This window comes from Morus notabilis, unplaced genomic scaffold, assembly GCF_000414095.1.
Source record: "Morus notabilis unplaced genomic scaffold, ASM41409v2 Scaffold5, whole genome shotgun sequence".
NCBI lineage: Eukaryota > Viridiplantae > Streptophyta > Magnoliopsida > Rosales > Moraceae > Morus > Morus notabilis.
The window spans coordinates 271,061-283,011 of record NW_010363077.1 but is presented as its reverse complement, the minus strand read 5'-3'; the positions used below and the strand labels follow the sequence as shown (position 1 = coordinate 283,011).

At 37.3% G+C, this 11,951-nt stretch overlaps 1 protein-coding gene and 1 long non-coding RNA gene across 5 annotated transcripts in view; both read right to left on the bottom strand.

Annotated features, from left to right (window-relative positions):
• Positions 1-2,190: 2,190 nt before the first annotated feature.
• On the bottom strand, positions 2,191-2,663 carry LOC112092603. Its single transcript, XR_002902663.1, has 3 exons — positions 2,584-2,663; positions 2,395-2,493; positions 2,191-2,215 (listed from the first exon to the last, which is right to left on the bottom strand). It is a non-coding gene; the product is annotated as an uncharacterized LOC112092603 (long non-coding RNA).
• Positions 2,664-4,786: 2,123 nt separating this feature from the next.
• Positions 4,787-11,951, bottom strand: part of LOC21406369 (ADP-glucose phosphorylase) — a 29,288-nt gene continuing 22,123 nt past the window's right edge. For all 4 annotated transcript variants that reach the window (XM_024169166.1, XM_024169167.1, XM_024169164.1 and 1 more), the window contains 2 exons: positions 8,832-9,122; positions 4,787-5,305 (listed from right to left, as the gene is read on the bottom strand). In XM_024169166.1, the coding sequence (XP_024024934.1) occupies positions 5,045-5,305; positions 8,832-9,122 (552 nt within the window). In that variant the 3' untranslated portion in view covers positions 4,787-5,044. The remainder of the gene's footprint in view (positions 5,306-8,831; positions 9,123-11,951) is intronic.

The window sequence follows — 11,951 nt, the reverse complement described above, 5'->3', positions numbered from 1 at the left end:
ATTACTTTATCTCTTAATCTAAATTCATCAATTACATTTAAAATTGTGTTATATATTAAATCCGCGCTATGTGATCCTAGAATACATTTAAAACCTAATATTCTCTTATCTAAATCAAATCCTTTAAAGTAATGTCCGGTTACAGCTAAATAATCTTTATTGGCAATGGCAGACCAAATATCTGCCGTTAACGCAACGCACCCGCTAGTCGAGTGTAAAAGGTTTATTAATGCATCTTTTTCTTTTTTAAATAATTTTAATAAATCTTTGCTAAGAGTAGTTTTTGAAGTGAACTGTGCATTAGGATTGTGTACAACCTTAATATATCGTTGCCAATTAGGATGCTCTACAAAACTAAGTGGTTGATCTAAAGTAGCTATCATTCGCGCAACTTCCATACGATCTACTTGCGGATCGTATTTCTAAGTGGTTAGTCCAGCAGTTGTGCGATCAAAAGATAATTGTGTTTGGCGGAGTTTGGGTCCGCTAGATTGGCTAAGCTTTTGAAGACACTTTTCGGAGTGTCGTCTCAAGTGTGTGGTGCCGTGAATAGTGTCGCATTGTAATTTAGATAAACAATATTTACACTGAGCTATATGTTTAGTGTTACCTTCATTATCCACCTCGTCAATTATGTCGAAGTGATCCCAAACTGTCGAGGTATGCTTGCATTTCCTCCTGGAGGTTGCAACACTTGCCGACGCAGACGCAGTCGCACTCGCCGCCGCTTCTCCACGCCCACTATTGCGACCACGCCCTCCAATACGTCCACCATTGCTTGGTTTAGTAGATTGCTGCGTAACAAACTCATTAGTGGGAAATTGTCCTTCTTCTACATTGTGTTGGGCATCAACGGGAATACCACAATAACCAAAAGGATCCATTATAAAAAAATAAGATGAATTTGAGAGAGAGAGAGCTTTAGAAAAATTGTGAGAGAGATTGAGAGAAATTGAGAGAGATTGAGAGGGATTGAAAGAGTTTGAGTGAGAAAAATGTGTGGGGGATGGGGAGTATTTATAGGGAAATTTTGGAGTTAAAAAATGATTTAAAAAAAAAAACGGGATAAATGGCTATTTTTTGAAATTCAGGCAGTCGGGCAACCTCGGGCAAGTGGGGTTTTCGGGCAAAATTAAAAAAACTAGCCGTTTTTGAGTATTCGGGCTACTCGGGCAGGTCGGATTTTCGGGTAAAAATTCAAAAAACTAGCCGTTTTCAGGTATTCGGGCAGTTCGGCCATCTCGGGTAGGCGGGAAAAATTCGGGCAAAATTAAAAAAAACAGCCGTTTGAGTGTTTCGGGCACACCGAATTTTCGGGCATTTTTCGGGTCGGGCAGTTCGGGAATGGTCGGAAAAATTTAAAAAAATCCCGGCGGATGGCGGTATACGGTGGTTAGACGGCGGCGGGCAAGGGTGGACATGTCAAATTTGGGCTGCCCGATCCCGAACCCGAAAATCTTGCTTGGGCGGGCGGGAAATGGGCTTGCCCGCCCGAGCCCGAAAAAATTTGGGCTTCGGGCAGCCCGCCGACCCGAAGTTCTAGCACTGTAAATACCCTTTTCCCTTCACATTCAGGGGGATGAATCTAGCATACATAGCTTACGCCCACTCTGCCAAAATATTTCTAGAATTTCTCTATTTTCTTTGAGTTGTTCTTGAGGTTATGCTGGTCTTGATCTGCTCCAAGCCGCGACACTACTTAATAAGCTCTATCAGATCTTCATTTGCTCCCTCCTTGGAGCACTAGGAAGTTCTTGAGCCTTTGTCAGCAGGTTCGAATACTTCCGTCTCACGGAGCATATTTTGAGGCTCGAAAGTCATCAAGACTTCACTCTCACCATCAGTCATTTTGACTCGCTCAAACTCACCCTTCTTGGGGCTTTCTTAATACTTCTTAGACGGAGCTACCTATGCGGGCTCATAGAGCAGTCTCGTTTACCTTATCATAGCCTTATCCACTCTATGAGTCACTTCTTTTCTCTAAAAATGCCTTATCCAACACGAGTCACTTCTCCATCAACTACTTCATTACTCCCACCGACTTCGGTTCACGTGGCTCTCTTCTTGTTGTTGTTGGCCCAAAAGAAACAGGCAAAAACCAACGAGGTGCAATCATCGTGATGCTTGTCATTTACGGTTTACCTTCATGCTTAGTTTCTGTGACGAAGTGGAAGTTTGTTCCGTTTGAGCGGCCTTTGAGATCATAAATACAAACCTATACAAGCCAATAGAATTATAAGGAAAGAAAAGAAAAAGGAATAAAAAAAGGTGATTCTCTCTTTTTATATAATCCATACACATAATACATATAATAATATATCAAAAAGGCATAAAAGTTTATTAAGAATACAGAAAATTGACCACAAGACTCAAATAAAGAAATGCTAGACTCACCAGTCCACATTCATTGCCTAAAGCCAAACTAAAAGTGAGATAGCAAAAATCCAATTCTGAAACAGGAGCACTTGAACCGGCCACTTTAATACCTTGCACCTTTTAGTCATATAGCATAATTTACTATCAAGAATAGGCCCCCTGCTAATGAGAACAAAGTAATAATAAAACCTTTATTAAGACACTTACCTGGCCTTCCAAAAGACAACTTAAGACTGGCAAAGTAGCATCCCATATCCGAACAGACCCATCTGAATACCCAGCCAGATAAAGTCTCTCTATCCTTTTATCTTTAGTACCTTTTCATAGGGTTATTTTCATTATTTCGGCAACGGAAAGGGCTCTAGAGTCTTCTCTTTGACCTGATTCAGGCCTAGCTGACCCCACCATCTTCGTTGGAGGTCCTGTCATCGTGTCTACACCTGGAAGCGCCAAGCATCGCACTTGCGTAGGAGTTTCACCATCAAATCGGGTACACCCACTGTACACCCTTACCACGTAGTACTCCCTGAATCGACCAGACCCCAACAAAGAGTTTGATGAAGTTTTGAGGGTGACCTATAGGGGTGGTAATAAGATATAGAGTTAGTCTCAGAGGAGGCTGCTCTACTCTAGGGTCTCGAGAGAGACTTGTTTAGGCCAAATCTTGAATTAATAAGAGTTTCTAAGACAAGGGCCACATGTATTTCTTATTGTATTATGTTTCCATGGAGACTTCCAGACCTTATTTTTATCTCGATGGAGACTTGTAGTGTGAGATGCCACATGATGGCGTTACAATCCAAACGAATTGATGAAACGAAACCTACCCGTTCCAAGGAAATACCACGAAAAATCATGTGTACGTTATGTTTTATAAGAAAGGGGTGTAATGACAGTTTTCACAAGACACACGTGAATTATAAGCTCATACATGATAAGTTCACTCAAATTATGCATCGATTCTACTTAATGGGCCTAGGCTTACTTAGTTCTAGTGATGCAGATGAGGACACTTCTCCATATTAGTAACAAGATGCTAGTTGGTTGGCTAGCTTCATCCTCTAAACTTGTGGACTTGTGTATATAGACGATGTTGACCTATTTTGAGACCTTTTACTACTACTTGACTTTGTACGCCTTGGAGGCTGAAAATAACATGCAGCTGGTCTATTTAGAGATATATTATATTGTAATCAATAAATCAACCGGTTTGAGTTCATAAAACAAACTGTGTTCTCTTTATGAAAAGAATACCAAAGGTTCAAATTTGATCACATTTTCACTTTTATTCATATATAAGTAAATGGTAAATAGTAACAACACTTAATATGAGGAAGAAACTTTAAAGCTATATTAAGGGGGAGTTACATTGATTCACTGGTTATAAGAGGAACCAAAAAATGTAAATAACTAAACTCCCATTTCTCTCTCTTTTCTTAATCTCCTTAGAACAAAAAGTTTATCAAGCTTGGAGACCTAGAGTTATTAAGGAACCCCTATAAGGTGATCAAGTCATGATTTTTTTCCCTTTTTTCTAGTTTTGGTTCAAAAAAGAAAATGGTTTAGTTCTATGATCTTGATTTGATCTTGCCTATAAGCTATTGTTCCAAAATAGATCTAAGGGAGCTCAAGAGTCAAAGAAGGAACCACACATTTTGCATTTAGCTATGAACTTTCTAGTTTGCCGTTGATTAATGTTTGTTACCATGTTTACTCCAGCAATTTATGCAGAAAAATGGGAAAAATAAACAGCAAAATCATTCCGTTATAGCTCCATTAGATTTCGATTTCTGACCAACATTCTAACGAAAAGACATTATTGTTTGTTTCACTTTTTAGGGGCACAAATTTTACATTTGAAAGGTTAGAGATAAGGTGCTAAAGAGTCATAATTTAGGGGAGATTGTTGTAATAAATCATTGTGTTTTTAAGGAATTTTTGTGGTAGGAATTATTATTTTTCAAGATAACAACTGTTGCTTTTAACTATTGGATCATTTTCTACCGATTTAATATGTGAGTGGGAGTAAATATATATTGCGCATTATAAATTCTTACTGTGGACCCTCACAAATCATCGTCGAAAAATTGATACAACAATTAAATAACAGTTCATACTTTATATTAAAAATAATAATTCCTAGCATAAATGTTATCTAGAGAGAGAAGTTAACAAGCAACAACTAAATTGCGTGTAATATCATTTATTATAGAGAAAATTGTTAAACTTACCCTAAAGTGTATAGATCTTCATTTTTATTCCTTACTCTTTATTAATATCGTTTTAACTAATATAATTCTTTAACTAAAAAAGATATTAATAAAAAAATAAGACCGACTAATATAATTCTGACTAAAAAGAATATTAATAAAAAATAATATATAAAAATTCAGACTCAATATTAATCTCTTTCCTCCTTTTATTTGACCATAAAACAGCCTCATATTGGGCCGTAAGAAAGTAAGATGTTAATAGCTCCAAACTCGGCGGCATCTTACTCCGTGTTAAATGTTTCCAAATCCCAGTCCTTTTCGGCCTTTTTTTATTTCATCTACATTGCTGAACACAGAACAAAACCTACCGGAAGAACATCGGCAATGGATTCTCATCACTCACAAGAATGATTATTTGTTAGAACGTCGAATATGTAATTATGATTATTCTATTTCTATTTTGAGACACTGACTTCCCTTAAAACTTTTGCAGCATCCTCTGGGAAGACAGGATTTATGTAACAACCAGTTCCAATTTCGAACCCTCCGACGCCGGTTAGTTGGGGCACTATCTGTAAAAACCAGTGAGAAAATGATAGTTCTGATGCAGTAATGTCAAGTGGGGATGTTTGAATCATGAAATTGAATGGCGGATTGTCCAACTGCAAAGCCAGTTTCTTAAGCATGAGTTTCAGCAGCCCGCCAAGGTCAGCTGCCTGCAAAGTCCGCCATTGAGCAATGTTATGAGAAACTGAATTATTAAAACATAACTAGAAAAGTGAAAATTCTGCACGCATGTAAACTTATCATTTTTTCAAGAAACAAAACTCATTTAAAAAAAGAAAAAAAAAAGAGAAAAAACCCTACTCATTGGATTTTAACAAATGACTCGATACGTTGAAAACAGCTCACACCTACTAAACACCAATTGAGTTTGCCTTAATTGGCAACAAAAAGAAAAGAAAAAGAAAAGAAAAAAAGGAGAAACATGTCAGACAACCAGATGTTTGATCAAGATGATTAAAGAAATAGAGAGAGAGAATAAGGGAAGAATTGAGGGAGAGGAGAGAATAAGAGGACCAATTGAATTAGAACCAGACATCTTTTGGTGATTTCAAAAAATCTTTTACCTATTAAGTTTACCCAGAACAGTCTAGGGTGGCTTCAGTTTAAAGATTCATTTAATCGACAAAATTTTCAGACACAAAATTAATCTCACTCTCTTCATCAATAAAAAGTTTATAACATTTATTTCTAAATGGGACAAAAGTGTGAAAATAAGGTGTACTCTATGACGCGCGCACAATCTCTATGGTGCTCATATAAATCTGGAAAAGTATAGGTAGGTGATGGGGATCACATATTAATTATTTTAATATTTGGTTCCATTTTATTAGGGATTAATTTTATTAGGGTAGTTTCTCATTGTCAACATTCCTTATTTTGTTTTGGTCCGTGATTTATCTCTCTTGAGTTCTTGTTTCTTTCTTTAGATTCCCTCTATTTTTCTCTTTAAATTATTATCCTGGTTCTGAACTTTCATTCCCAGTTTGCTCCTGAACTTTAAAAACTCTCACTTTGCACCCAAAACTTTGCATTGTTCCCACTTAATCCCTTATGTTGTAATTTCTATTAAAACCATGTAGAAAAAAAGAATAACGCAATCACATGGCATTTCTGTTTGCATTTCTGTTAAAAAGAAACATATAAAAACCACATAATCACTTAACCCCCTCTTTTTCCGTCTGATTTTAAAAGAAATTCCTACAAATGGGCTTAAATGGGATAAATTCAAAATGCAGGGAGCAAAGTGAGTTTTTAAAGATTAGGGAGTAAAGTGAGAATGACCCTAAAATTCAGGAGACACCAGTGAGAAAACCCTCTCTAGTGGCTTTTCTTCTCTATCTTGAAGAATCCTTTATTCTCATTCTTGTATTGATCCTACATTGGTTGGTATCAGAGAAAATCGTTTCCTTAGCCCCTGTTTAATTTCTATATATAAAAAAAGAACGAAGCTTCAGAAAGCCATAACCAATTGGCCTCCCAAGTTAGGCACTTGACATTTCAAGTTAACAGGATTGATTAAAGACTTTCTCAACTCATTGACGTTGTGAACAAGCATTCTGAGGACTTTCGTAAATCCTGAAGAATTCCAAGAAAGCGGGCACCTAGTGAAGAATCCACTATCATTTCACAACTTGTTCAACCACCAGCTTCGCCTCTTGACAACCAAAAGAACACACAAACAAGTTTACTACCTCGTCCACGTGGACCATTGCGAGTCCAGAAAACTGTTCATAATCAAGAGATGCATCATGGAAACCTTTTTGATGACTTTTAAGTCCCTTTTGCTATCGACTTTCTTCCTATAAGAGTCAATCCAAATCTTCAACTGGTGTTTAATTACCATGTTGATCAGAAGTTTCAAGTATTTTCATGATTCCTCTACATTATGGATATTTCTACAATCAAGTATCAAGCTTCTATGGCTAATTTCAGAATTGTAGTGTCGCAGTTGAAGAATTTTCCACGTTTTAGATTGTGCATCATAATTCGCTAGAGTTTAAGCTCATCGGCGTCGAGTTTCTCACCCCCATGAGAATGATAGGGAGTGTATTTAATTATTTTAATATTTAGTTTCTATTTTTTCAGGGATTTGTTCTATTAGGGTAGTTTCTCATTATCAGCATTCCTTATTTATTTTGGTCTAGTTTACTATTTTGCTTAATTAGGAATTTATACTACGTATGAAATACAGTTAGTTTCTCATTACTATAGTTTTCATATTTCATGTTGATGTAGGCCTTGTTATTTTCACAACTCAAGTTCTATTATTGCAGTGTTTTCTTTCACAAAAATTCAAATTTAACATTTTTGTTGCAGTGTTTTTCTCTCGTATACACAACTAAAATTCTTAACTTCAAGTGTGAAACAAACACACCCTTAGTTTCCTATTTTGTTATTTGGTTTCCCTATAAAACTAGTAGGATTGTAATTTCAGTTCAGACAATAGACCATGTATAAATTGAAATCAATGCTTTATATCTCTTGAGTTCTTGTGTCTCTCACTAGATTCCCTCTATTCCTCTCTCTAGTGGCTTTTCTTCTCTATTTGAGTTTATTCTTCTATCTCTATTCTTTCTAATATCAATCCTACATCAGTAGGTTTTTCAAGAGATAATATTTGATGGATCATAGTAGGTGTCATGCTAATATCGACAAGACAATAAGGTTGTCGATAGTGTTGAAAAATTCATGGTTATGAACAGATCCAACACAAACTCACTAATGAACATCTAATAAAATTTGGGAAATTAGTCAGTAGGCCGGACATACCACAACCTTATACTTATGTGGTACACCCGTCCAATGAACATTTAACATTTGATCCATGTCAGGTTTTCGTAATCTTGTTTCTCTTTCATAAAGGAATTAATTATTTTTTTCAACCTCCTTAAGGCCATTTGCTAAATCTTCCAAGTGAAAAAAGCCAATTCTTTTCCTGTAGGGGTCAAGCTTCACATAAAAATTAAAAACATCTTTCATGAGACTAATATCTTAACAGATGAAAGCATTGTGTTCACTCATTCCTGTTCACACGAGATCACTCATTCCTGTTCACACGAGATGTTCCAAGCACAAAGTTTTGGCACAACTCTTTAACAATTCCCCACGTATCAATGGCCATGGGGCACCAATCACAGATAAATTGTTGCCCACAACTAGAAACTCTTACAACTACAAATTACAAAGTAGTTTTCAAATCTGTAAACCAAACTAGGAAAAACATTTCCCGGTCCCCCTCTCTCTGTTTTTTTTTTTTTTTTTTTTGTTCTTTTACCATGGCAAATTCCAAGTTCAAAATCTAGCCTGCGAGTAGAAGGAAAAACCTGACTAAATTCCTTATTGTCGAATTTTTCAGAATCGGTGTTTAGGTTATTCCAAATGAAATGTTTGAAATCACACATTTATCATCTTACTTGAAAAAGGATAAAAGCACAAGGAAAAAACTGTCATGTCAGATTGTTAACAAGTCAATTAAAATACGACAATCAAGATGTGGGTCTCCAACTAAATAATCAAGTCTGGGTTATTCCAAATGAAATGTTTGAAATCACACGCTTATTATCTAACTTGAAAAAGAATAAAGCACAAGGAAAAAGTATCATCTAATTTTGTTAACAAGTCAATTAAAATACGATGATCAAGATATGGGATAAGGAATATGGGTGTTTTGCTTACCTTCTCATCATTTATTTCATGAAAATGAGGAGAGTGATCACGAGGAATAATCCATATCTCAAAGGGAAATGATGCAGCAAAAGGAACAACCGAAATAAAGTGGGTTGAAGCGTCAATCAAGTGATCCTCCCCTTGGACTTCACAAACACTACATTTTTGTGTTTGATCAAAATATTCTTTCATACTATCAAGTCGTGCAGAAACAGTGGGGGGGACAATTGGAAGAGCCAGCATCTGGCTGTGAGAGTGACTCATTGATGCCCCAGCTGAGACGCCATGGTTCTTGAAAACCTTTAGAAAGAATGAAAATGATGTCAAACTTGAATGCCACACCAACAGAGAAGAAGGTTGAAAGACTGACTTCAAAAAATGAAAGAAAAATAACCCATATTCAGTAACACCCACAAGTACTACCATAATAGGAGCTGAAAAATTGGCTTCGGTTCTACACACTCATGTGGCCCACCATGAAGCCAACTCTAACATTATAAAGCTCTATCAACTATCTAACATTATAAAGCTCTATCAACTAAGTAGTAAAGTGCTAATACTATTAGTTTTATTATTCACACATCATTTTTTTTATGAGAAACGAAAACTTTATAAGAGGAGTGAAACAGGGGACAAGGAGTCCGCCAAGCATAAACAAAATTACATTAAAAAAAAAGTCTAAACCAGTGAAGAATAAACAAAACTAACAGCCCCAAATTACTGAATAACCATGTCCCAACCCCTTAATAGATCAGTGACAGAAAAACTGTTATAACCCTTGGGTAGAACTCATCCCCAAAAGCTAGCTTGTAGGGAGAGGGTGCCCATATGGTTATAAACCCACATGCTAAGCCCATACTTTAGCAATGTGGGACTCAACCAGGATCCTAACATACCACCACGCTTCCGACACCGACGTCCACGGCGGCCCACTCTGGATGGCCCACTCTTGATGGCCTACTCTGGCCTTTCCAGGTCGCCCCTCCCCAGGTCGCCCTTTCCGAAACGTGGGCCTGAGGAGAGGCATGCTCTAATACCAATTGTTATAATCCTTGGGTAGAACTCATCCCCAAAAGCTAGCTTGTAGGGAGAGGGTGCCCAAATGGTTATAAACCCACATGTTAAGCCCATACTTTAGCAATGTGGGACTCAACTAGGATCCTAACAAAAACCAACAAAACCTTTAGCTTGAGGAAGCCATAAGGCTACCCAATACAATATTTTGTTGTTGACGAATCTGTCGTATTCGTTGATTCCTTGATTTACCTAGTCAATGATCAGATTCTTAGGGAAATCATTCCCTGATTTACCGAGTCAATGCAAGTTGTGATTGATAGGATAATTGGCTGTAATTATAGAAATCAATTCTGAATCTTTTAAAGTTTCTCAGTTTAGGTTGTAGACTAAAATAGCTCAATATTCCCTATATTCTATAAATAGTTGTAAGCATTTCTAAATGAAATTAACCAGAACGTTTTTGTTCATGGTATCATAGAGATACATGACTTTCTGCTGAGGAGAGAAAAAAAAAACTTTACTGCCATCTTGGCCTTAATCACTCCGGAAAATGTCAGAAATCTCTGAGACCGGTAAGAATACCACAAATGCCAACCTAAACTCTAGTAGAGAATCTGATTCAACCCAAATTTCATAGCCACAACAGGTGAATACCAAACTCTACAACCCACATTTAAACTCAATGACCGAAAATAACTAATGTGGTCCCAAATAGTTAGAACCTTCCTGAAAGGAAAGGGCAAATTGAGCCACTTGACTAGTCCTATACCAAAGGAGGATGATCCAAAGTTTGAGGCTTGGGATGTAGAAGACTCATCAATCATGACATGGCCTTGGAACTCGATCCAGCCCGAGATCAGTGGCAACCTTATGCTTTCGCCCACGTCAAAAGACATTTGGGATACTGTGAAGCAGACCTATTCAAAGGTGCGTGATGCAGCCTTATTCTATGAAATTAAGACCAAAATTCACTCAACCAAGAAAGGTACTCTCTCAATCATTGATTATTATGACAAGATGAAAAATTTGTGGCTTGAACTCAATTACTACCAAACTTTAAGATGAAGTGCATTGAAGACGTTGCAACGATGCTGAAATTCATTGAAAGAGAAAGGATTTATGAGTTCTTGGCTAGCTAGAACGTTAAATATGACCAAGTTCGTGTTCAAATACTTGGAAATGATTCCTTGCCAATCCTAAGTGAATATGTCTCCACTGTCCGATGTGAAGAACAAAGGAGAGGCATCATGCTCGAAACTCCACCAAGTGAAAGCTCGGCCTTAATTGTCTCGGTGCCTACTGCTGCCCTACAAAACTCACGACCAAGCACAAACTTGACTGATACCTCCAGACCATTCAAAAATTAGCACATAACATAGATGGTTTGTTCTGCAACTACTGCAAGAAACCGTGACATACAAAGGACATTCGTTGGAAGCTGCAAGGAAAGCTGCCCAGAAATAATTTCCAGATGCAATTTCAACCTTGGAACCATCATGCCAATATTGTTCATGCAGAGGGGAAAGACGCAACTGCTACAACCCAAGAGCTAAGTAACTGAGAAGATACCGAAAACTCTGCAGTTTCCTAACAACAATGGATAAGAAGTGGGTTCGTGCTCCATGGCCCAATCAGGTAAGTATTTTATAACCCATTCTCTAAGTGATACAAAGAACAATTGTAATGGAATCTGGGTAGTAGACTCAGGAGCAACCAACCATATGACAAACTCAAATCATTTTTCATCTTATACACCATATCCTGGTAACCAAAAGGTAAAAACAACATATGGAACTTTGGTCACTATTGCTGGAAAAGGGATTATAAAACTCATTGCAGTCAACTTTTTGGCTCCCTCTTGATGGAAACCCATTGCAGTCAACTTTTTAGGATCCGTTGACAGGCAGAGTGGCGAAGAGATTGGATGGGTGGAGAAAGGCTTTTTATTGAAAGGTGGTCGCCTAGTTCTCATACAGTCGATCCTAGCTTCTCTGCCAATTTATAACATGTCGATCTTTAGGATTCTAGTCGGTGTAGCAGGGGAAATTGAGAAACTCATGCGAGACTTTTTCTGGGAGGGATACTTCAATGATAATGCTTCCTATTTGGTGG